This window comes from Pseudophryne corroboree, chromosome 9 (genome assembly GCF_028390025.1).
Source record: "Pseudophryne corroboree isolate aPseCor3 chromosome 9, aPseCor3.hap2, whole genome shotgun sequence".
Classification (NCBI taxonomy): Eukaryota; Metazoa; Chordata; class Amphibia; order Anura; family Myobatrachidae; genus Pseudophryne; species Pseudophryne corroboree.
Genome location: NC_086452.1, coordinates 395,616,270 through 395,642,311, shown reverse-complemented (window position 1 = coordinate 395,642,311; position 26,042 = coordinate 395,616,270). Strand labels below are relative to the sequence as shown.

At 45.8% G+C, this 26,042-nt stretch overlaps 1 protein-coding gene across 1 annotated transcript; it reads left to right on the top strand.

The window, feature by feature from the left end:
* The first annotated feature begins 19,259 nt into the window (after positions 1-19,259).
* On the top strand, positions 19,260-22,842 carry HESX1 (HESX homeobox 1). The gene is made up of 4 exons (XM_063938828.1): positions 19,260-19,448; positions 19,846-20,072; positions 20,190-20,291; positions 22,623-22,842. Exons 1-4 carry the CDS (start codon positions 19,262-19,264, stop codon positions 22,722-22,724), a joined length of 618 nt encoding a protein of 205 aa, XP_063794898.1. The 5' UTR covers positions 19,260-19,261; the 3' UTR covers positions 22,725-22,842.
* The last annotated feature ends 3,200 nt before the right edge of the window (positions 22,843-26,042 follow it).

The following is a 26,042-nucleotide window of genomic DNA, read 5'->3' as shown; positions in this document are numbered from 1 at the left end:
ATGGGTGGGGGTGGGGGGGTAGAGACTGCTATATGGGTTCGGGGGGGGGGGGAGGGGAAGCTAGTAACTGTGCCCAGGGAGAGACAGGAGCTGTGCATACCAGCATTACACAGGATGCTGTTTGTTTTCAGCACTGTTTTTTATTTATTTATTTATTATATGTGTTTTTTTTAGACATTTTGTATTTGCCTGTAAAAAAACTACGTATGTAATGTATATTGTGGTGTATGTTTTATATATATATATATATATATATATATATATATATATAGTTCCTTTCTATATATATATATATATATATATATATATATATATATACACACTATGTTTTTATAGTTATATACATAACTATGGGCCTAATTCAGACCTGATCGCTAGCAGGCAATTTTTGCACTGCTGCGATCAGGTGTTCGCCGCCTACAGGGGGTGGGGGTAATCGCTGTGCAGGGGTGAGATCGCATCTGCAGAGAGCTGCACAAACAGAAGTTTGTGCAGTTTCTGCACAGCTCAGGACTTACTCTTCCAGTGCGATGATCGAGACCGGAGCTGACGTCAGAAACCCTCCCTCCAAACGCCTGGTCCCTCCTTCATTTTTGCGGACACTCCTCTAAAACGGCCAATTGCCACCCACAAACGTCCTCTTCCTGTCAATCGCTGTGCGATCGCTTTGTTCGTACCATCCCGTCGCTGCCCGGCGCTGCAGACCGACGCGCCTGCACATTGCGGTGCATGCGCAGTTCAGACCCCATTTTACAAGATATTTTGTGTGTGGCCCTCGACTATTCACTGGAAGTGTTAAGCGGCCCCCCAGCTGAAATAATTGCCCACCCCTGGTGTAGAGGCAGTATGGGCTAGATGAGTGTAAAGACAGTACAGGCTATATGAGTGTAGAGGCAGTACGGGCTAGATGAGTGCAGAGGCAATATGGGCTAGATGAGTGTAGAGGCAGTATGGGCTAGATGACTGTAGAGGCAGTACAGGCTATATGAGTGTAGAGGCAGTACGGGCTAGAGGAGTGTAGAGGCAGTACGGGCTAGAGGAGTGTAGAGGCAGTATGGGCTAGATGAGTGTAGAGGCAGTATGGGCTAGATGAGTGCAGAGACAGTACGGGCTAGATGAGTGTAGAGGCAGTACATGCTAGATGAGTGTAGAGGCAGTACATGCTAGATGAGTGTAGAGGCAGTATGGGCTAGATGAGTGCAGAGGCAGTATGGGCTAGATGAGTGTAGAGGCAGTATGGGCTAGCTAAGTGTAGAGGCAGTATGGGATAGATGAGTGCAGAGACAGTATGGGCTAAATGAGGGTAGAGGCAGTACGGGCTAGATGAGTGTAGAGGCATTATGGGCTAGATGAGTGTAGAGGCAGTATGGGCTAGATGAATGTAGCGGCATTACAGGCTAGATGAGTGTAGAGGCAATACGGGCTAAATGAGTGTAGAGGCAGTATGGCCTAGATGAGTGTAGAGGCAGTACGGGCTAGATGAGTGTTGAGGCAGTAAGGGCTAGATGAGTGTAGAGGCAATATGGGCTAGATGAGTGTAGAGGCAATATGGGCTAGATAAGTGTAGAGGCAGTACGGACTAGATGAGTGTAGAGGCATTATGGGCTAGATGAGTGCAAAGGGCAGTACGGGCTAGATGAGTGTAGAGGCAATACAGGCTAGATGAGTGTAGAGGCAGTATGGGCTAGCTAAGTGTAGAGACAGTATGGGCTAGATGAGTGCAGAGACAGTATGGGCTAGATGAGTGTAGAGGCAGTATGGGCTAGATAAGTGTAGAGGCATTATGGGCTAGATGAGTGTAGAGGCAGTACGGGCTAGATGAGTGCAGAGACAGTATGGGCTAGATGAGTGTAGAGGCAGTACGGGCTAGATGAGTGTAGAGGCATTATGGGCTAGATGAGTGTAGAGGCAGTACGGGCTAGATGAGTGTAGCGGCATTACAGGCTAGATGATTGTAGAGGCAGTACGGGCTAAATAAGTGTAGAGGCAGTATGGCCTAGATGAATGTAGAGGCAGTACGGGCTAGATGAGTGTTGAGGCAGTAAGGGCTAGATGAGTGTAGAGGCAATATGGGCTAGATGAGTGTAGAGGCAATATGGGCTAGATAAGTGTAGAGGCAGTACGGGCTAGATGAGTGTAGAGGCATTATGGGCTAGATGAGTGCAAAGGGCAGTACGGGCTAGATGAGTGTAGAGGCAGTATGGGCTAGCTAAGTGTAGAGGCAGTATGGGCTAGATGAGTGCAGAGACAGTATGGGCTAGATGAGTGTTGAGGCAGTACGGGCTAGATGAGTGTAGAGGCATTATGGGCTAGATGAGTGTAGAGGCAGTACGGGCTAGATGAGTGTAGCGGCATTACAGGCTAGATGAGTGTAGAGGCAGTATGGGCTAGATGAGTGTAGAGGCAGTACGGGCTAGATGAGTGTTGAGGCAGTAAGGGCTAGATGAGTGTAGAGGCAATATGTGCTAGATGAGTGTAGCAGGCAATATGGGCTAGATAAGTGTAGAGGCAGTACGGACTAGATGAGTGTTGAGGCATTATGGGCTAGATGAGTGCAAAGGGCAGTACGGGCTAGATGAGTGTAGAGGCAATACAGGATAGATGAGTGTAGAGGCAGTATGGGCTAGATGAGTGTAGAGGCAGTATGGGCTAGATGAGTGCAGAGACAGTATGGGCTAGATGAGTGTAGAGGCAGTACGGGCTAGATGAGTGCAGAGGCAGTACGGGCTAGATGAGTGCAGAGGCACTACGGGCTAGATGAGTGTAGAGGCAGTACATGCTAGATGAGTGTAGAGGCAGTACATGCTAGATGAGTGTAGAGGCAGTATGGGCTAGATGAGTGCAAAGGCTGTATGGGCTAGATGAGTGTAGAGGCAGTACAGGCTAGGTGAGTGTAGAGGCAAAACGGGCTAGATGAGTGTAGAGGCAGTATGGGCTAGATGAGTGTAGAGGCAGTATGAGCTAGATGAGTGCAGAGGCAGTATGGGCTAGATGAGTGTAGAGGCAGTATGGGCTAGATGAGTGTAGAGGCAGTATGGACTAGATGAGTGTAAAGGCAGCACATGCTAGATGAGTGTAGAGGCAGTATGGGCTAGAGGAGTGTAGAGGCAGTACAGGCTAGATGAGTGTAGATGCAAAACGGGCTAGATGAGTGTAGAGGAAGTACGGACTAGATGAGTGTAGAAGCAGTATGGGCTAGATGAGCGCAGAGGCTGTACATGCTAGATGAGTGTAGAGGCAATATGGGCTAGATGAGTGTAGAGGCAATGTGGGCCAGATGAGTGTAGAGGCAGTACGGGCTAGATGAGTGTAGAGGCAATGTGGGCTAGATGAGTGTAGAGGCATTATGGGCTAGATGAGTGTAGAGGCAGTGTGGGCTAGATGAGTGTAGAGGCAGTATGGGCTAGATGAGTGTAAAGACAGTACAGGCTATATGAGTGTAGAGGCAGTACGGGCTAGATGAGTGCAGAGGCAATATGGGCTAGATGAGTGTAGAGGCAGTGTGGGCTAGATGAGTGTAGAGGCAGTATGGGCTAGATGACTGTAGAGGCAGTACAGGCTATATGAGTGTAGAGGCAGTACGGGCTAGAGGAGTGTAGAGGCAGTACGGGCTAGAGGAGTGTAGAGGCAGTATGGGCTAGATGAGTGTAGAGGCAGTACGGGCTAGATGAGTGCAGAGACAGTACGGGCTAGATGAGTGTAGAGGCAGTACATGCTAAATGAGTGTAGAGGCAGTACATGCAAGATGAGTGTAGAGGCAGTATGGGCTAGATGAGTGCAGAGGCAGTTTGGGCTAGATGAGTGTAGAGGCAAAACGGGTTAGATGAGTGTAGAGGCAGTACAGGCTAGGTGAGTGTAGAGGCAAAACGGGTTAGATGAGTGTAGAGGCAGTACGGGCTAGATGAGTGTAGAGACAGTATGAGCTAGATGAGTGCAGAGGCAGTATGGGCTAGATGAGTGTAGAGGCAGTATGGGCTAGATGAGTGTAGAGGCATTGTGGACTAGATGAGTGTAGAGGCAGCACATGCTAGATGAGTTTAGAGGCAGTATGGGCTAGATGAGTGTAGAGGCAGTACAGGCTAGATGAGTGTAGAGGCAAAACGGGCTAGATGAGTGTAGAGGCAGTACGGCTAGATGAGTGTAGAAGCAGTATGGGCTAGATGAGTGCAGAGGCTGTATATGCTAGATGAGTGTAGAGGTAATATGGGCTAGATGAGTGTAGAGGCAATGTGGGCCAGATGAGTGTAGAGGCAGTACGGGCTAGATGAGTGTAGAGGCAGTGTGGGCTAGATGAGTGTAGAGGCAGTATGGGCTAGATGAGTGTAAAGACAGTACAGGCTATATGAGTGTAGAGGCAGTACGGGCTAGATGAGTGCAGAGGCAATATGGGCTAGATGAGTGTAGAGGCAGTGTGAGCTAGATGAGTGTAGAGGCAGTATGGGATAGATGAGTGTAGAGGCAGTACAGGCTAGAGGAGTGTAGAGGCAGTACAGGCTAGAGGAGTGTAGAGGCAGTACGGGCTAGATGAGTGTAGAGGCAGTAAGGACTAGATGAGTGTAGAGGCAGTATGGGCTAGATAAGTGTAGAGGCATTATGGGCTAGATGAGTGTAGAGGCAGTACGGGCTAGATGAGTGCAGAGACAGTATGGGCTAGATGAGTGTAGAGGCAGTACAGGCTAGATGAGTGTAGAGGCATTATGGGCTAGATGAGTGTAGAGGCAGTACGGGCTAGATGAGTGTAGCTGCATTACAGGCTAGATGATTGTAGAGGCAGTACGGGCTAAATGAGTGTAGAGGCAGTATGACCTAGATGAGTGTAGAGGCAGTACGGGCTAGATGAGTGTTGAGGCAGTAAGGGCTAGATGAGTGTAGAGGCAATATGGGCTAGATGAGTGTAGAGGCAATATGGGCTAGATAAGTGTAGAGGCAGTACGGGCTAGATGAGTGTAGAGGCATTATGGGCTAGATGAGTGCAAAGGGCAGTACGGGCTAGATGAGTGTAGAGGCAGTATGGGCTAGATGACTGTAGAGGCAGTATGGACTAGATGAGTGTAGAGGCAGCACATGCTAGATGAGTGTAGAGGCAGTATGGGCTAGATGAGTGTAGAGGCAGTACAGGCTAGATGAGTGTAGAGGCAAAACGGGCTAGATGAGTGTAGAGGAAGTACGGGCTAGATGAGTGTAGATGCAGTATGGGCTAGATGAGTACAGAGGCTGTACATGCTAGATGAGTGTAGAGGCAATATGGGCTAGATGAGTGTAGAGGCAATGTGGGCCAGATGAGTGTAGAGGCAGTACGGGCTAGATGAGTGTAGAGGCAATGTGGGCTAGATGAGTGTAGAGGCATTACGGGCTTGATTAGTGTAGAGGCAGTGTGGGCTAGATGAGTGTAGAGGTAGTGTGGGCTAGATGAGTGTAGAGTAGGGGTGGGCAACGTGCGGCCCGCGGGCCGGATGCGGCCTGCGAACCGATTCTACCTGGCCCCGCTGTCTCACACCAGTGTGCAATGACAAGCGGCCCGACTGGCTGAGCCGCTCGTCATTGCGCTACATAGCTCCCAGACGCGGCGCCGCAGAGGAAATCCCGGTCACGTCACAGGGCCTGCTGACCAGGATTTCCACTGTGACGTCAGGCGCTGGGCGGCACGGGGGGCGGGGCCATGGCGGGACTGGGCAGCAGGCAGCAGCGTCTCGGTGCGGCACAGCGGGCAGCGGGAATCTGGCAGCGGATCATCTGGGCAGCGGATCTGCCACTGTGGAAAAAAGGTACAGGGATCTGTGGCTAACTTTAAAAGACTGCTTTATTGGTTCGGGGGGGGGGGGGGGGGGGGGGAGAGAGGGAGATTAGGGACTGCTATACGGGTTTAGGGGAAGGGGGTGAAGAGGTGTTGGGACTGCTATATGGGTGGGGGTGGGGGGGGGTAGAGACTGCTATATGGGTTCGGGGGGGGGGGGGGGAGGGGAAGCTAGTAACTGTGCCCAGGGAGAGACAGGAGCTGTGCATACCAGCATTACACAGGATGCTGTTTGTTTTCAGCACTGTTTTTTATTTATTTATTTATTATATGTGTTTTTTTTAGACATTTTGTATTTGCCTGTAAAAAAAACTACGTATGTAATGTATATTGTGGTGTATGTTTTATATATATATATATATATATATATAGTTCCTTTCTATATATATATATATATATATATATATATATATATATATATACACACTATGTTTTTATAGTTATATACATAACTATGGGCCTAATTCAGACCTGATCGCTAGCAGGCAATTTTTGCACTGCTGCGATCAGGTGTTCGCCGCCTACAGGGGGTGGGGGTAATCGCTGTGCAGGGGTGAGATCGCATCTGCAGAGAGCTGCACAAACAGAAGTTTGTGCAGTTTCTGCACAGCTCAGGACTTACTCTTCCAGTGCGATGATCGAGACCGGAGCTGACGTCAGAAACCCTCCCTCCAAACGCCTGGTCCCTCCTTCATTTTTGCGGACACTCCTCTAAAACGGCCAATTGCCACCCACAAACGTCCTCTTCCTGTCAATCGCTGTGCGATCGCTTTGTTCGTACCATCCCGTCGCTGCCCGGCGCTGCAGACCGACGTGCCTGCACATTGCGGTGCATGCGCAGTTCAGACCCGATTTTACAAGATATTTTGTGTGTGGCCCTCGACTATTCACTGGAAGTGTTAAGCGGCCCCCCAGCTGAAATAATTGCCCACCCCTGGTGTAGAGGCAGTGTGGGCTAGATGAGTGTAAAGACAGTACAGGCTATATGAGTGTAGAGGCAGTACGGGCTAGATGAGTGCAGAGGCAATATGGGCTAGATGAGTGTAGAGGCAGTATGGGCTAGATGACTGTAGAGGCAGTACAGGCTATATGAGTGTAGAGGCAGTACGGGCTAGAGGAGTGTAGAGGCAGTACGGGCTAGAGGAGTGTAGAGGCAGTATGGGCTAGATGAGTGTAGAGGCAGTATGGGCTAGATGAGTGCAGAGACAGTACGGGCTAGATGAGTGTAGAGGCAGTACATGCTAGATGAGTGTAGAGGCAGTACATGCTAGATGAGTGTAGAGGCAGTATGGGCTAGATGAGTGCAGAGGCAGTATGGGCTAGATGAGTGTAGAGGCAGTACAGGCTAGGTGAGTGTAGAGGCAAAACGGGTTAGGTGAGTGTAGAGGCAGTACGGGCTAGATGAGTGTAGAGGCAGTATGAGCTAGATGAGTGCAGAGGCAGTATGAGCTAGATGAGTGTAGAGGCAATGTGGGCCAGATGTGTGTAGAGGCAGTACGGGCTAGATGAGTGTAGAAGCAGTATGGGCTAGATGAGTGCAGAGGCTGTATATGCTAGATGAGTGTAGAGGTAATATGGGCTAGATGAGTGTAGAGGCAATGTGAGCCAGATGAGTGTAGAGGCAGTACGGGCTAGATGAGTGTAGAGGCAGTGTGGGCTAGATGAGTGTAGAGGCATTACGGGCTAGATGAGTGTAGAGGCAGTGTGGGCTAGATGAGTGTAGAGGCAGTATGGGCTAGATGAGTGTAAAGACAGTACAGGATATATGAGTGTAGAGGCAGTACGGGCTAGATGAGTGCAGAGGCAATATGGGCTAGATGAGTGTAGAGGCAGTGTGAGCTAGATGAGTGTAGAGGCAGTATGGGCTAGATTAGTGTTGAGTCAGTACAGGCTATATGAGTGTAGAGGCAGTACAGGCTAGAGGAGTGTAGAGGCAGTACGGGCTAGATGAGTGTAGAGGCAGTAAGGACTAGATGAGTGTAGAGGCAGTATGGGCTAGATGAGTGCAGAGACAGTATGGGCTAGATGAGTGTAGAGGCAGTACGGGCTAGATAAGTGTAGAAGCAGTACGGGCTAGATGAGTGCAGAGGCAGTACGGGCTAGATGAGTGTAGAGGCAGTACATGCTAGATGAGTGTAGAGGCAGTACATGCTAGATGAGTGTAGAGGCAGTAGAGGCTAGATAAGTGTAGAGGCAGAATGAGCTAGATAACTATGTGTTTATACTCTGGTGCTGGACAAGGAAATCTTACAAGTGCTACATTACTTTACTGAGTGATTCAATCATGTTTGATCATTTAATCATCCACACTCATAATAATATCAGTAGAATGTATGGGTTGGGCATGCCTTGCCGGCTGCCGGAATCCCAGCAGAATGCCGGCGGGGGCAGAACAAAGCCCCTTGCCGGCTCGATGGCTCGCTGCGCTCTCCACAGGTTCTATTCCCACTCTATGGGTGTCGTGTCATCCCACGAGTGGGAATAGACCCTGTGGGTAGGCATTCTGACTGCCGGCATTTTGAGCGCTCACTCAGGATTCCGGCGTCGGCATGGTGACCGCTGGGATCCCAAGTGCTGGTCACATGAACGCATCCCTAATTTATTATAAACATTTATTGAAATTATGGCAACATATGCCGTTGTGTTTTTACAATTGTATTTATTGGATGTGATTGTCAATTTCACAATAGTAGGTTATTGTTTGTACACCTAGCAACAGGGGGCCAGATTCAGAGATGGACACAATATTGATGTTGTATGCAATGGGCAATGTTTTTGCCACTGTGCATGCATCCAGGTCACACTGCGCATGGGCCATGATGGTCTGCAACGGTGGTCACAGTAAGGATTTATTTGCAAAGGGATTGACAGTCAGGGGGCACTTGTGGTGGGTAAAGGGGGGTTGGCGACTCAAATGCAGGCATGCTGAAAACCTTTTGGGTCACTCAGAATGTCATTATTATCGGCCAATGTGTGTCCCACGGCTGAGTCTTTATACACAAGCAACGGATCTGAGATGCCGCCAGTGGGCGTCTCAATACAAATCCCAGTGGCTGCGACGTTTGCATATTTTCGCACAACCTCTGCGTGCGGGATCTCAGCTCTGACAGCATTTGTTTCCATCGCTGAATCAGCCCCAGAGTTTAGATTATCTCCTCTACAAGGAAAATGTGTTACTATTGTTCGGCCATAAAGTACTCCCACCACGTTCTGAGACAGCTCAAAATATGAGCCTCCACCTCTTTTATGAACAGTAGACTATATCTTTCAACAATGTAAAATGTAGTATTTGTATTTGTGCACAAATAATCTGCTTTCTACATGAGGCGCCCCAATACAAACATGCCGGGCGACTATCAGAAATATGCTCCTCCTGCTTTGATGCCATATTGCAGCACATATGTTCTTAGCAACTTCTTAGAAATAGGTACATTGCACACACACAGGAGCACAGTGTAATAATGCAGGAACGGACTGAATTCCCCTTATTTATAAATAACCCTGACAATTTATTCTGTACTAGTATTATTGATCCGTCATTCTACTGGGTTGATAACTTTTGTGCCCAGTGATGAAGTTCTCTCTCTTTCCTTTGCTCCCCCCCCCCCCCCCCCCACTCCTCCCTTTTCCATGCTTATCCCTCTCCTTCTGAAGAAAAGCACTGTGCATGCAAAGGGGGACAGTTGTCCCTGCAGCAACTGTCCCAGGTCCCTCCAGCAGCCCAGGCCTGGGTAAACAGTAGAGATGAGCGGGTTCGGTTCCTCGGAATCCGAACCCGCCCGTACTTCAGCTTTTTTTACACGGATCCGAGCGACTCGGATCTTCCCGCCTTGCTCGGTTAACCCGAGCGCGCCCGAACGTCATCATGACGCTGTCGGATTCTCGCGAGGCTCGGATTCTATCGCGAGACTCGGATTCTATATAAGGAGCCGCGCGTCGCCGCCATTTTACACGTGCATTGAGATTGATAGTGAGAGGACGTGGCTGGCGTCCTCTCCGTTTAGAGAAGAAATAGATAGGAGAGTGAGAGTGAGACAGTGACACTTCATTTACTGGAGCTTAGGAGGAGTACTCAGACAGAGAGTGCAGAATTTTGCTGATAGTATTAGTTAGTTATACTAGTGACAGAGTGAGACAGTGACACTTCATTTACTGGAGCTTAGGAGGAGTACTCAGACAGAGAGTGCAGAATTTTGCTGATAGTATTAGTTAGTTATACTAGTGACTGACCAGTGACCACCAGTGCAGTTTTATATTATTTAATATAATCCGTTCTCTGCCTGAAAAAACGATACACAGTGACTCAGTCACATACCATATCTGTGCTCAGCCCAGTGTGCTGCTGCATCATCTATGTATAATATCTGACTGTGCTCACACAGCTTAATTGTGGGGGAGACTGGGGAGCAGTTAGGTTATAGTAGGAGCCAGGAGTACATATTAAAAAATTAAACAGTGCACACTTTTTTTCTGCAGGAGTGCCACTGCCAGTGTGACTGACCAGTGACCTGACCACCAGTATATAGTATACTATATTGTATTGTGAATGTCTGCCTGTAAAAGTTAAACACACGTCGTGTGACTTGTGTGGTGTTTTTTTATTCTATAAAATAAAAAACTCATTCTGCTGACAGACAGTGTCCAGCAGGTCCGTCATTATATAATATATACCTGTCCGGCTGCAGTAGTGATATATATATATTTTTTATATCATTATTTATCATCCGGTCGCAGCAGACACAGTACGGTAGTTCACGGCTGTAGCTACCTCTGTGTCGGCACTCGGCAGTCCATCCATAATTGTATACCACCTACCCGTGGTTTTTTTTTTCTTTCTTCTTTATACATACTACATCTCATTATCATCCAGTCTATATTAGCAGCAGACACAGTACAGTACGGTAGTCCACGGCTGTAGCTACCTCTGTGTCGGCACTCGGCAGTCCGTCCATAATTGTATACCACCTACCCGTGGTTTTTTTTTTCTTTCATCTTTATACATACTACATCTCATTATCAACCAGTCTATATTAGCAGCAGACACAGTACGGTAGTCCACGGCTGTAGCTACCTCTGTGTCGGCACTCGGCAGTCCGTCCATAATTGTATACCACCTACCCGTGGTTTTTTTTTTCTTTCTTCTTTATACATACTACATCTCATTATCATCCAGTCTATATTAGCAGCAGACACAGTACAGTACGGTAGTCCACGGCTGTAGCTACCTCTGTGTCGGCACTCGGCAGTCCGTCCATAATTGTATACCACCTACCCGTGGTTTTTTTTTTCTTTCTTCTTTATACATACTACATCTCATTATCAACCAGTCTATATTAGCAGCAGACACAGTACGGTAGTCCACGGCTGTAGCTACCTCTGTGTCGGCACTCGGCAGTCCATCCATAATTGTATACCACCTACCCGTGTGTTTTTTTCTTTCTTCTTTATACATACTACATCTCATTATCATCCAGTCTATATTAGCAGCAGACACAGTACAGTACGGTAGTCCATGGCTGTAGCTACCTCTGTGTCGGCACTCGGCAGTCCGTCCATAATTGTATACCACCTACCCGTGGTTTTTTTTTCTTTCTTCTTTATACATACTACATCTCATTATCATCCAGTCTATATTAGCAGCAGACACAGTACAGTACGGTAGTCCACGGCTGTAGCTACCTCTGTGTCGGCACTCGGCAGCCCATCCATAATTGTATACCACCTACCCGTGGTTTTTTTTTCTTTCTTCTTTATACATACTACATCTCATTATCATCCAGTCTATATTAGCAGCAGACACAGTACAGTACGGTAGTCCATGGCTGTAGCTACCTCTGTGTCGGCACTCGGCAGTCCGTCCATAATTGTATACCACCTACCCGTGGTTTTTTTTTCTTTCTTCTTTATACATACTACATCTCATTATCATCCAGTCTATATTAGCAGCAGACACAGTACAGTACGGTAGTCCACGGCTGTAGCTACCTCTGTGTCGGCACTCGGCAGTCCGTCCATAATTGTATACCACCTACCCGTGGTTTTTTTTTCTTTCTTCTTTATACATACTACATCTCATTATCATCCAGTCTATATTAGCAGCAGACACAGTACAGTACGGTAGTCCATGGCTGTAGCTACCTCTGTGTCGGCACTCGGCAGTCCGTCCATAATTGTATACCACCTACCCGTGGTTTTTTTTTCTTTCTTCTTTATACATACTACATCTCATTATCATCCAGTCTATATTAGCAGCAGACACAGTACAGTACGGTAGTCCACGGCTGTAGCTACCTCTGTGTCGGCACTCGGCAGCCCATCCATAATTGTATACCACCTACCCGTGGTTTTTTTTTCTTTCTTCTTTATACATACTACATCTCATTATCATCCAGTCTATATTAGCAGCAGACACAGTACAGTATGGTAGTCCACGGCTGTAGCTACCTCTGTGTCGGCACTCGGCAGTCCATCCATAATTGTATACCACCTACCCGTGGTTTTTTTTTCTTTCTTCTTTATACATACTACATCTCATTATCATCCAGTCTATATTAGCAGCAGACACAGTACAGTACAATAGTCCACGGCTGTAGCTACCTCTGTGTCGGCACTCGGCAGTCCGTCCATAATTGTATACCACCTACCCGTGGTTTTTTTTTCTTTCTTCTTTATACATACTACATCTCATTATTATCCAGTCTATATTAGCAGCAGACACAGTACAGTACGGTAGTCCACGGCTGTAGCTACCTCTGTGTCGGCACTCGGCAGTCCGTCCATAATTGTATACCACCTACCCGTGGTTTTTTTTCCTTTCTTCTTTATACATACTACATCTCATTATCATCCAGTCTATATTAGCAGCAGACACAGTACAGTACGGTAGTCCACGGCTGTAGCTACCTCTGTGTCGGCACTCGGCAGTCCGTCCATAATTGTATACCACCTACCCGTGGTTTTTTTTTTCTTTCTTCTTTATACATACTACATCTCATTATCATCCAGTCTATATTAGCAGCAGACACAGTACAGTACGGTAGTCCACGGCTGTAGCTACCTCTGTGTCGGCACTCGGCAGTCCATCCATAATTGTATACCACCTACCCGTGGTTTTTTTTTCTTTCTTCTTTATACATACTACATCTCATTATCATCCAGTCTATATTAGCAGCAGACACAGTACAGTACAATAGTCCACGGCTGTAGCTACCTCTGTGTCGGCACTCGGCAGTCCATCCATAATTGTATACTAGTATCCATCCATCTCCATTGTTTACCTGAGGTGCCTTTTAGTTGTGCCTATTAAAATATGGAGAACAAAAATGTTGAGGTTCCAAAATTAGGGAAAGATCAAGATCCACTTCCACCTCGTGCTGAAGCTGCTGCCACTAGTCATGGCCGAGACGATGAAATGCCAGCAACGTCGTCTGCCAAGGCCGATGCCCAATGTCATAGTACAGAGCATGTCAAATCCAAAACACCAAATATCAGTAAAAAAAGGACTCCAAAACCTAAAATAAAATTGTCGGAGGAGAAGCGTAAACTTGCCAATATGCCATTTACCACACGGAGTGGCAAGGAACGGCTGAGGCCCTGGCCTATGTTCATGGCTAGTGGTTCAGCTTCACATGAGGATGGAAGCACTCAGCCTCTCGCTAGAAAACTGAAAAGACTCAAGCTGGCAAAAGCACCGCAAAGAACTGTGCGTTCTTCGAAATCCCAAATCCACAAGGAGAGTCCAATTGTGTCGGTTGCGATGCCTGACCTTCCCAACACTGGACGTGAAGAGCATGCGCCTTCCACCATTTGCACGCCCCCTGCAAGTGCTGGAAGGAGCACCCGCAGTCCAGTTCCTGATAGTCAGATTGAAGATGAAGATGTTGAAGTACACCAGGATGAGGAGGATATGGGTGTTGCTGGCGCTGGGGAGGAAATTGACCAGGAGGATTCTGATGGTGAGGTGGTTTGTTTAAATCAGGCACCCGGGGAGACACCTGTTGTCCGTGGGAGGAATATGGCCGTTGACATGCCTGGTGAAAATACAAAAAAAATCAGCTCTTCAGTGTGGAGGTATTTCAACAGAAAAGCGGACAACAGGTGTCAAGCCGTGTGTTGCCTTTGTCAAGCTGTAATAAGTAGGGGTAAGGACGTTAACCACCTCGGAACATCCTCCCTTATACGTCACCTGCAGCGCATTCATAATAAGTCAGTGACAAGTTCAAAAACTTTGGGCGACAGCGGAAGCAGTCCACTGACCAGTAAATCCCTTCCTCTTGTAACCAAGCTCACGCAAACCACCCCACCAACTCCCTCAGTGTCAATTTCCTCCTTCCCCAGGAATGCCAATAGTCCTGCAGGCCATGTCACTGGCAATTCTGACGAGTCCTCTCCTGCCTGGGATTCCTCCGATGCATCCTTGCGTGTAACGCCTACTGCTGCTGGCGCTGCTGTTGTTGCTGCTGGGAGTCGATGGTCATCCCAGAGGGGAAGTCGTAAGCCCACTTGTACTACTTCCAGTAAGCAATTGACTGTCCAACAGTCCTTTGCGAGGAAGATGAAATATCACAGCAGTCATCCTGCTGCAAAGCGGATAACTGAGGCCTTGACAACTATGTTGGTGTTAGACGTGCGTCCGGTATCCGCCGTTAGTTCACAGGGAACTAGACAATTTATTGAGGCAGTGTGCCCCCGTTACCAAATACCATCTAGGTTCCACTTCTCTAGGCAGGCGATACCGAGAATGTACACGGACGTCAGAAAAAGACTCACCAGTGTCCTAAAAAATGCAGTTGTACCCAATGTCCACTTAACCACGGACATGTGGACAAGTGGAGCAGGGCAGGGTCAGGACTATATGACTGTGACAGCCCACTGGGTAGATGTATGGACTCCCGCCGCAAGAACAGCAGCGGCGGCACCAGTAGCAGCATCTCGCAAACGCCAACTCTTTCCTAGGCAGGCTACGCTTTGTATCACCGCTTTCCAGAATACGCACACAGCTGAAAACCTCTTACGGCAACTGAGGAAGATCATCGCGGAATGGCTTACCCCAATTGGACTCTCCTGTGGATTTGTGGCATCGGACAACGCCAGCAATATGGTGTGTGCATTAAATATGGGCAAATTCCAGCACGTCCCATGTTTTGCACATACCTTGAATTTGGTGGTGCAGAATTTTTTAAAAAACGACAGGGGCGTGCAAGAGATGCTGTCGGTGGCCAGAAGAATTGCGGGACACTTTCGGCGTACAGGCACCACGTACAGAAGACTGGAGCACCACCAAAAACTACTGAACCTGCCCTGCCATCATCTGAAGCAAGAAGTGGTAACGAGGTGGAATTCAACCCTCTATATGCTTTAGAGGTTGGAGGAGCAGCAAAAGGCCATTCAAGCCTATACAATTGAGCACGATATAGGAGGTGGAATGCACGTGTCTCAAGCGCAGTGGAGAATGATTTCAACGTTGTGCAAGGTTCTGATGCCCTTTGAACTTGCCACACGTGAAGTCAGTTCAGACACTGCCAGCCTGAGTCAGGTCATTCCCCTCATCAGGCTTTTGCAGAAGAAGCTGGAGACATTGAAGGAGGAGCTAACACGGAGCGATTCCGCTAGGCATGTGGGACTTGTGGATGGAGCCCTTAATTCGCTTAACAAGGATTCACGGGTGGTCAATCTGTTGAAATCAGAGCACTACATTCTGGCCACCGTGCTCGATCCTAGATTTAAAGCCTACCTTGGATCTCTCTTTCCGGCAGACACAAGTCTGCTGGGGTTGAAAGACCTGCTGGTGAGAAAATTGTCAAGTCAAGCGGAACGCGACCTGTCAACATCTCCTCCTTCACATTCTCCCGCAACTGGGGGTGCGAGGAAAAGGCTCAGAATTCCGAGCCCACCCGCTGGCGGTGATGCAGGGCAGTCTGGAGCGACTGCTGATGCTGACATCTGGTCCGGACTGAAGGACCTGACAACGATTACGGACATGTCGTCTACTGTCACTGCATATGATTCTCTCACCATTGAAAGAATGGTGGAGGATTATATGAGTGACCGCATCCAAGTAGGCACGTCACACAGTCCGTACTTATACTGGCAGGAAAAAGAGGCAATTTGGAGGCCCTTGCACAAACTGGCTTTATTCTACCTAAGTTGCCCTCCCACAAGTGTGTACTCCGAAAGAGTGTTTAGTGCCGCCGCTCACCTTGTCAGCAATCGGCGTACGAGGTTACATCCAGAAAATGTGGAGAAGATGATGTTCATTAAAATGAATTATAATCAATTCCTCCGTGGAGACATTGACCAGCAGCAATTGCCTCCACAAAGTACACAGGGAGCTGAGATGGTGGATTCCAGTGGGGACGAATTGATAATCTGTGAGGAGGGGGATGTACACGGTGATATATCGGAGGATGATGATGAGGTGGACATCTTGCCTCTGTAGAGCCAGTTTGTGCAAGGAGAGATTAATTGCTTCTTTTTTGGTGGGGGTCCAAACCAACCCGTCATTTCAGTCACAGTCGTGTGGCAGACCCTGTCACTGAAATGATGGGTTGGTTAAAGTGTGCATGTCCTGTTTATACAACATAAGGGTGGGTGGGAGGGCCCAAGGACAATTCCATCTTGCACCTCTTTTTTCTTTCATTTTTCTTTGCGTCATGTGCTGTTTGGGGAGGGTTTTTTGGAAGGGACATCCTGCGTGACACTGCAGTGCCACTCCTAGATGGGCCCGGTGTTTGTGTCGGCCACTAGGGTCGCTTATCTTACTCACACAGTCAGCTACCTCATTGCGCCTCTTTTTTTCTTTGCGTCATGTGCTGTTTGGGGAGGGTTTTTTGGAAGGGCCATCCTGCGTGACACTGCAGTGCCACTCCTAGATGGGCCCGGTGTTTGTGTCGGCCACTAGGGTCGCTTATCTTACTCACACAGTCAGCTACCTCATTGCGCCTCTTTTTTTCTTTGCGTCATGTGCTGTTTGGGGAGGGTTTTTTGGAAGGGCCATCCTGCGTGACACTGCAGTGCCACTCCTAGATGGGCCCGGTGTTTGTGTCGGCCACTAGGGTCACTTATCTTACTCACACAGTCAGCTACCTCATTGCGCCTCTTTTTTTCTTTGCGTCATGTGCTGTTTGGGGAGGGTTTTTTGGAAGGGCCATCCTGCGTGACACTGCAGTGCCACTCCTAGATGGGCCCGGTGTTTGTGTCGGCCACTAGGGTCGCTTATCTTACTCACACAGTCAGCTACCTCATTGCGCCTCTTTTTTTCTTTGCGTCATGTGCTGTTTGGGGAGGGTTTTTTGGAAGGGCCATCCTGCGTGACACTGCAGTGCCACTCCTAGATGGGCCCGGTGTTTGTGTCGGCCACTAGGGTCGCTTATCTTACTCACACAGTCAGCTACCTCATTGCGCCTCTTTTTTTCTTTGCGTCATGTGCTGTTTGGGGAGGGTTTTTTGGAAGGGCCATCCTGCGTGACACTGCAGTGCCACTCCTAGATGGGCCCGGTGTTTGTGTCGGCCACTAGGGTCGCTTATCTTACTCACACAGCGACCTCGGTGCAAATTTTAGGACTAAAAATAATATTGTGAGGTGTGAGGTATTCAGAATAGACTGAAAATGAGTGTAAATTATGGTTTTTGAGGTTAATAATACTTTGGGATCAAAATGACCCCCAAATTCTATGATTTAAGCTGTTTTTTAGGGTTTTTTGAAAAAAACACCCGAATCCAAAACACACCCGAATCCGACAAAAAAAATTCGGTGAGGTTTTGCCAAAACGCGGTCGAACCCAAAACACGGCCGCGGAACCGAACCCAAAACCAAAACACAAAACCCGAAAAATTTCCGGCGCTCATCTCTAGTAAACAGTACCTGCACTGCCCCCACACACACACACACACACACACACACACACACACACACACACACACACACACACACACACACACACACACACACACACACACACACACACACACACACACCTGAGCCACTGCCTGCAGCTGTCTACTGAGTGTGCACACATGGCTTTATTTTATACTGCTTCTAACTGTCATTTTATATACTTGAAAAACTGGAACAAGAAGCTGATTATTGGATGCTGTTGGTAAGTTTTCCACTTCATCTCTAAGGTATGATACATTTTCCCCAAAATACATACGTTCATCATTTTTTGATAGTTATACAATTACCTGCATGATTACATTATGTGCAAATGACATTATGGGGCTGTGCCAGGGCCGAATTCAAGTCGGACATAATTGCTCCCATATTACGTGCCCAAAAATAAATGGAGAATGTTCGCTTGCATGCTGACTTGTATGCAGCTCTACGCCTGCATGCTGACTTGTATGCAACTCTACGCCTGCACCGCCACTTTCCATTGGTTTCGTACTCTTCATTATCATCAGTGTTTGCAAGAGACCCATCTGAAAACAGTCTTATCTTCGTGTACACACAACTCTGCAGAGAGCGCAATTCTGTTGACATGCCCCCACTGAACTTTGTCTGCATGACCCATTTATCACCCAGTTACACTCCTTCAGCCACAACTGAGCTGCGCATGGTTCTGCATCACCAACAGATACACGCGCTCGGCTCCAGTGTGAAAATGTGCAAGATCTGTCTTCAGAACCGACCTGCGCAAATCACTAAATTAACCCCTTTGTCTTCTTAGAAAAGGCATCATTAGGAACTCATTTCAGATTCAACCACAAGTAGCTAAACGCTAATTGATTGCTAACGTCCCAGCATCCAATCCACCTGAATTAATAGTGCTAATTGGTAAATAAACGACCACATTATCATTTAAAATACCGGATGCCGCCGCCCCACACTGCTAATCCAGGTCCTTAAAAAACAATTACACTGTTTTCAACAACGTTGCCAGCATGGAGTAAGGTGCCTTGTGCCAAAAGCTATTGTTCGTTTACTGACCACATTACCCACTAAATAATCATCTGAAATAAATGCTGCATTTTCAGCAGGATTTGCCTAATAGCATTAAGAGCTTTCTTTCTTTATTTTATTTCCTTGGAAAAAAAAAACCTACTAAATGAGATTACGTACTACTTGAGTGGTTTTCCACAATACTGCTCGGTTTAAATGAGTCGAGTCTGAAATTGAAAAATTAGGAATAAAAAAAAACTATTTTATACATTAATGGTTTCAAATAAAAGAGGAGTTAAAAGTCTTGGCTCATCTGCTGGAGAAAGTACAGATCTTCTGGCTGGGAAAGATAACACTGTCCCTCTAGGTGACCCCCCCTAGTGTCCCCATTAGCTTCTAATTACTTGCCAAACAAATAAACAATTAACTCCTCTTGCCTCTTGGTGGGAGAGTCTTCATTGAGATGCTAAGACTTTCTAATGAAAGATTTTAATTAATGAGGGTTGTAAATCCGGCCCCCTTGTTAACACAGCTATAAGGAGGGCCACAAGGCTGAGCCACAAGCATTCCGGTGTTGTAGGATCTGCATGAAGATTGGGACAATGTCTTTGGGTGAGAACAGCCCAAGGAGGTCAGCAGATCTCCAGAAACTGTCCTGTCTTGCAGAAAACAGACCATCAACCTGCTCATTTTCCATAGAAAGCATACTTGGGCTGAACAAGAAAAGGGACTTTAGCTCGTCTGCTAGCAGACACTACAGGCCATGGATGGATGATTACTGCAGTAGAGGTAAGTTCCGCTATCATGGTACAGTCTAATCTTTGTCAGTTACCAGTTAGAAGCTCAATGCATGAAATCTAATATGTATGTTGCTTAGAATCTTATTATCCTTATCACATCTTCTAAAAACAAGAGACTGCAATGTGCTACCCTACAGTATACAGGGCTCAGCAAAGAGATCTGGTAAGTTCTTTGTAACCCTTAGGCCAGGTTTGATCCACTTACTTTTCATGTTATCAGGTGCGACATCATTTGTGGTGTAAACATTTACGGGTGCTTGTGTTATTACCAGGGTTTTCACTGATGTGCCAACACACTTTTAAATGATAGATAGTGGAAGTAACAGAATGAAACTTTGGCACACATCCATAGAAAGCACAGTCTACAAAACTGATTATGTATTTTATAATTTTAGCAGGATTTGATACTCATTGCTGGAGACTCCCTATTATCAGCTATGACATACCTTTACAAATGCATACAGTGAGCCATTCACTGGACAAGGAAACAGCTGTCCGCTATGAAAAGTGCTGCTCGACGACTGAACGTCTGACTTATAAAAGAGAACTGAGCTGGTATAGAGGAAGGAGACCCAGAACTGCATTTACTAGAAGTCAGGTGAGTGTATTTCTCATCTATCTATCTATCTATCTATCTATCTATCTATCTATCTATCTATCTATCTATCTATCTTATATCTTTATCTAACTAAAATAATTATTTTGTTTTATTTAGATTGAAGTTTTGGAGAATGTGTTCCAAATCAATTCATACCCCGGAATTGATGTCAGAGAAGAGCTTGCCAACAAGTTGTCTTTAGATGAAGACAGAATTCAGGTAAGACATTTATGTGCATAATGTACATAGAAACGACTATATGTTTAGACTTGCAACTATTGATTTACCGCAGTGGTTCCCAAACATTTTTGAGTCACAGCACCCTAGAGTATCAGAATGTTTTACACAGCACCCCTAGGCCAAAAGTTTGTTTTGGGGATATTCAGAATTTTTTTTTTAATTAAATAAGTTGTGTTTATATGTCTTCCTTCAGTTCAGTTATGTGGTGAGGGACAAGTTCGCTTCTGTTTGTCCACATATTTTATGAATGGCAGCCACCAGCACTGGATTTGCCTATTACATTGACCATAAATCATTTAAATAGGTCCTGGACTACCAGCCCTCGGCACCCCTGCAAGTGTCCCGAGGCACCCAAGGGTGCCATGGCACCCAGTTTGGGAACCACTGATCTACTGTATAAACATGTATCACATAAAACTTCATAGTTCCTATTTTGCATAGTGTCCTTTAATGTTTAAAAAAAATTTTTTTTATCAATTTACCGACCTCTCTTTAGTGTCAGTCTCATTTTTACAAAACAGAAATTTGGAATTTACTTTGATTTCTTACTTCCTGAATATCTGATTTTATCTAGAACAATGTTAGTTTCCAATCCCTCTTACATGTGTGATTTAGATTTTCCTTGGGGTTCAGGAATATTTTACCAGAAATAAACACTTTCTTTGAACATGTATTTTCATTAGATGTGGTATCCTATTATCCACATTAAAAACGGGCTAATATCGTGATTATTAACTCGATGCTCATTATCAGGCTATCCAATTATATCACATTTTTCAGCCAAAAATACATGGGATCCGGGATAAGTTCCGGGACCTATGTGTTATTGTGGCTCTGAGGGTTGGTTATCGGGCCAGAGGCACGCAAATCATGATCCACCATAAGTGCCGGGCATCAGGACTAATTGGATAGCCCCCGGCGAATCCATTACCTGCAGAAAAACACAGTGGCTAATTGGATACCGCCCTAAATATTGATTTGCTAAAGCCATGTACCAACTGGTGCATTTATGTTCCATTGATGATATCATTAATATTCATATTTATTTCTTGAGAGATGACTTGATGTCTCACAAACTTCTGCATTCTTATCCTAAATTCTAGATAGAAGATATTTACATCCTGTGTTTATTCTAAAGATAGATTTTTTTAATATCCTTTGAAGGGGGGGGATCTATAAAAGTGAAAATAGGGTAATGGGCTTTTTCTATCTTTTCTTCGTAATTATCTTTAGGGGTGGGATGTACTAAAGCAAAAATGCGGTAAAACCCCCGAAAACGGGGGTTTTACAGCATTTTCATATTTACAAACACCCTACCGCCACGTTTTCGGCATCAAGGGTATCGCCATCTCTGGATGGCGATACCCTATAGAAGCCTATGGGCTTCTTTTCGTCGACCGCCGCAACCCGCCGACATCGCCGCAGATGCCTCCCCCCCGGCTTACCTTCCTCCAGGCTGCCCTGGACCCGCAAGGTAGTCTCCTCCTCCCCCTAGCAACGCAGCTGGACGTCCTTCCGGCTGCAGGGGGGAGGAGGAGGCGCCGGGGGAGTCTAGCCAGTGTGGGGACCCCTAGGAGGTGACGGAGACCCCCCGCAGACCACCTAACAGGTATCGCGGGGAGCCTCCGTCACCGCATCGCGATGTTGATCGCATATGTTAGTACATATGCGATCAACATCGCTGCGGTAACCGGCGAGGGGCGGCGATGTATGTTAATACATCCCGCCCTAGGTATGATAAATTCCAACTTTCTATGACATGCTGATTCAGTAGGACAAGATCCATTTAAAAAAGAACAACTGCATTGTGTATATGCTATAAAAGTGACATTTTATTATCGAGATAACTGAGCCACGCCCACTTTTCACATAAGAAGAGGAGGAAACAGTGCATACAATCACAGTATCATATTAGGTGAAATAGATTAGAGAGAATTGCAAGCCTAAAGTAAATTTGAGGCATATATGAGGCATTCCTCAACTTCTACAGATTATCCCCTCCAGTGTCTATACCTGTCTCAGTAAGAATTGACCACAGATGGGTCCAGGGGGTGGACAGATGTTCCTTTCATGTCATCACTCATTTTGGTCTTAATAACAACTTACTTCTTTGATCCATGGATGACCCTCTCAGTCCATCCTTAGCATCTGCCCAACCTCCTAGCTGTATATAATTAACAATATTAATCCATTACTAATAATTCAACTTTAAAGTGAGCTGTTTTATAATTGAATTATATTATGCTTTGATCACAATGTGCAAATTTGATATCTTGTAATTAAAACACATATGCCTTTGTTTTAATTCAGATCTGGTTTCAAAACCGCCGCGCCAAGCTGAAGAGATGTCACCGGGAGTCACAGTTCCTTATAGTGAAAGAAACATTAACTCCGCAAATCCAGGATAAATGAGATCCGTGTTACATGTCCCTATCATATATCCAAACAACAGTGTAATATTTCTTTTAAGTCATTTGATACCACGGAAAGAGTTGGAATAAATGACATTTGCACTCATGTAATGATATTTAATAATGGATTTTATTCTCGAATACTGTGTCATTTGGAAAGGTTTAAGTAAATAGTTTGTAATATAATTATGGAATGTCCATGCACTTTTTGTAAATATAGATTTTTAATGGATTTTAATAAATATTTTTGATCATGAAACATCCTGTATTTTGCTGTTTTCAGAGAGGTATTTAAGGAACTGCAAAAACTTTATGGACGAACTGTATGCCCTCTAAAGTTCACACGCCAAAAGTTTACAATATTAAAGTAAAATTTAAATTCAATTTAAATTGTTTCTGTGTGCGAGAGCACAAAAGAACAATTTCCGACTGTGTACATCAGTTATTTCTATCACTTTAGAAGGGCAGTGTCATATTTTAATTTGCAACCTCTATTTCTGAACTTTGCAGTTGTTGGCATTTAGGAGTTAAAATATTTTGCTGCTGTTTTAAAAATTCAAAGTCATTTACTGGTATTATGGGGAACATGTACAATGACAACATTTATCTGATTATATAGTGAAAAAATGTGTTATAACCAAAAGTAACCAATCAGAATAGAAATTATACATCCAATGCAAATTAGATTAATGAAAGTACTGTGGGAGTGATTCAGATGTGGACGCAGTAGCGGTGTCTGTCACAAAGTACCGATTATCGGTACTTTGAGCATGCGTAGTATCTGTTCTATGCACGCGCAATGGTCCTGCAACACAGGACTCAGAGATGGCATCATACTGTCAGGGATTGACAGGCTGATGCTGTTTAGGGGTAGGGGGGGGCGGCGACAGGCTTGTTTGTAAAAATGGAGGCATGTCGCCGCTGTATAGGGGTAGGGAAGAGGCCAGGAATCTCCGCTGGTGCACAGAGACTTCCTGGCCTCTGCAATCGGTGGCAAGCAGTCCCCATGGCTGCCGCAAGCCACCAGTGGTGCCGGGGATTTTCGAATCAGTAATACAGCAGGAGTCATAACTCCTCCTGCTGCATTACCATATTAGTGATATCGCTGCTGATGCTTCTATTTAAGCAGCAGCGATAGCAATTCCAACCAAATCTGAATCAGCCTTATGTGCATTTTATTACCAGATATGTCTAACAATAGTTTTGCCATTGTGTAGCCTCAAACACAGGCTGGCTAGACGTTCATGGCACCCAAAGCAGGTCACCCCTCTCCATGGCCTACCTTCCGGGTCTCCAATACTGGTCTGACACCACAAACCTTTCCTGCATCTTTACTTGTGTGGAGCGTGGTTGCGGCACTTTCTTCTCCTCTCAACCTGAGAGTATTGCACTGAGCTGTGACACCATAGCCCAGTGTTACACAACCATTGCTAACATGGAGGAGCAGAAGCTTCACATATAAGAAGTTTCCATCCACTGCCACTTCATGTTAAAGTCAGGTACAGTGCGGGGGGCTCTATGTGTTTAGTAGATAACCCCTAAATCCTGACACCCAAGGAGATCACTTAGGTTCTTCTCAGTAGCGGATCTTGCCACGGGCAAGCAGGACTTTTGCCCGGGGTGCCGCCTTCCGGAGGGCGCAGGGCGCCGTCCGGAGGGCGCCGCACCAGGGCAAGATCCGCTGCTGCTGTGCCCCCCGCTGCCCGTTACCCCCCGCTGCCGCTGTGAAGGGATTGGGAAACTAGACGCGTACGCGTCTAGTTTCCCTTCGTGGAGAGGTCCTTTACTGTGCGGTGCGCGATGACGTCATCGCGCACTGCACAGCAAAGGTCCTCTCCACGAAGGGAACTAGACGCTACGCGTCTGGTTTCCCTTCGTGGAGAGGACCTTTGCTGTGCGGTGCGTGATGACATCATTGCGCACCGCACATCATTTCAGTCTGTACAGGGGGCGTAAATGACCACGCCCCCTGTACGAAGCCACGCCCCCTATTGTCGCCCGGGGCGCACAGCGCCCAAGAACCGGCCCTGGTTCTTCTAGTGGTATCGCTCAATAGAAGTCTAAAACATTGACAGCACAGATGGTGTAATGGTTAGCATTACTGCCTCACAACACTGAGGTCATGGGTTTGAGTCCCACCATGGCCCTAACTGTGTGGAGTTTGTATATTCTCCCCGTACTTGCGTGTGTTTCCTCCGGGTACTCCGGTTTCCTCCCACAGTCCAAAAATATACTGGTAGGATAATTGGCTCCCAACAAAATTAACCCTTGTGTGAATGTGTGTACATGTGGTAGGGAATATAGATTGTAAGCTTCACTGGTGCAGGGACTGATGTGAATGGGCAAATACTCTCTGTAAAGTGTGCGCTATATAAATAACTGGTAATAAATAAATAATAAATAACATTAATGGTAATATATAATACACAACTGGTAATCAAAATACCTGCAGATACAAACTATATATTAATTTTTCAGCTGCCAAATGATAGTAATGCAAACATCAGAGATTCCTAACCACAGTCATCAAGGCACACTAATGGTCCAGGTATTAAGGATAGCCATACTTGAGCACAGGTGACTTAATTAGTACCTTAGTTATTTTGATTTAACTATCTGTGCTCAAGCATGAATATCATTAAAACCTGGACTGTTACTGTACCTTGAGGACTGAGGTTGGGAAACACTGCAATAAGGGATAATTATTTTACACTGTAGGAAAACGAGGGATCATGGGAGGCCTCAAACTACTGCTAAACGTTATTGATTCATGTTATATGAAATCCCCAGCTCACAAGTAAATGGGTTAGAAAGATCTTTATAGCAATGATAATTAGACATATTTTCGACCACAATTCAACTGGAATCTTAAAAACTGATAAACATCTAAATGTCTTATAGTTTCTTATCAATTAAAAACTTTTTTGGAGTCATCAAAGTTTGGGTGGTGCATATCTTCAACAATCTGAAATAGATAAGATAAAATTGTATTTGTCAGAGGGCATCTCTGCCAGCCCATACGGGCTGTAATGACAGCAGGCATTACCCAATTACTGGCCTGGCAATAAGGACTTTCAAAAAAGGCGGTATGACACACTTAAATATAAATTAATACAAAATAATACTAACCAAAATAAAATAGATTGATGTCTCAATTCCATATTTCACATATTTTCCATAATTAAGTTTAATCAAATATATATAAAGTATGTATTAAACCTGTTAGTGAGCTATGGAAATATGTAGATCTTTTTTATTTATTTATTTTTATTTATTTATTTATTTTTCATTTCAACGTACAGTTGTTGCTATAGTTTCC

Bases quoted from the DNA above. Each gene is read 5' to 3' on its own strand.
- HESX1 (XM_063938828.1), top strand. From the start codon at position 19,262: ATGAAGATTGGGACAATGTCTTTGGGTGAGAACAGCCCAAGGAGGTCA. The intron at 19,449-19,845 runs ATTACTGCAGTA...AGTCTACAAAAC, and splicing joins CTACAGGCCATGGATGGATG to TGATTATGTATTTTATAATT. The intron at 20,073-20,189 runs GTGAGTGTATTT...TGTTTTATTTAG, and splicing joins CTGCATTTACTAGAAGTCAG to ATTGAAGTTTTGGAGAATGT.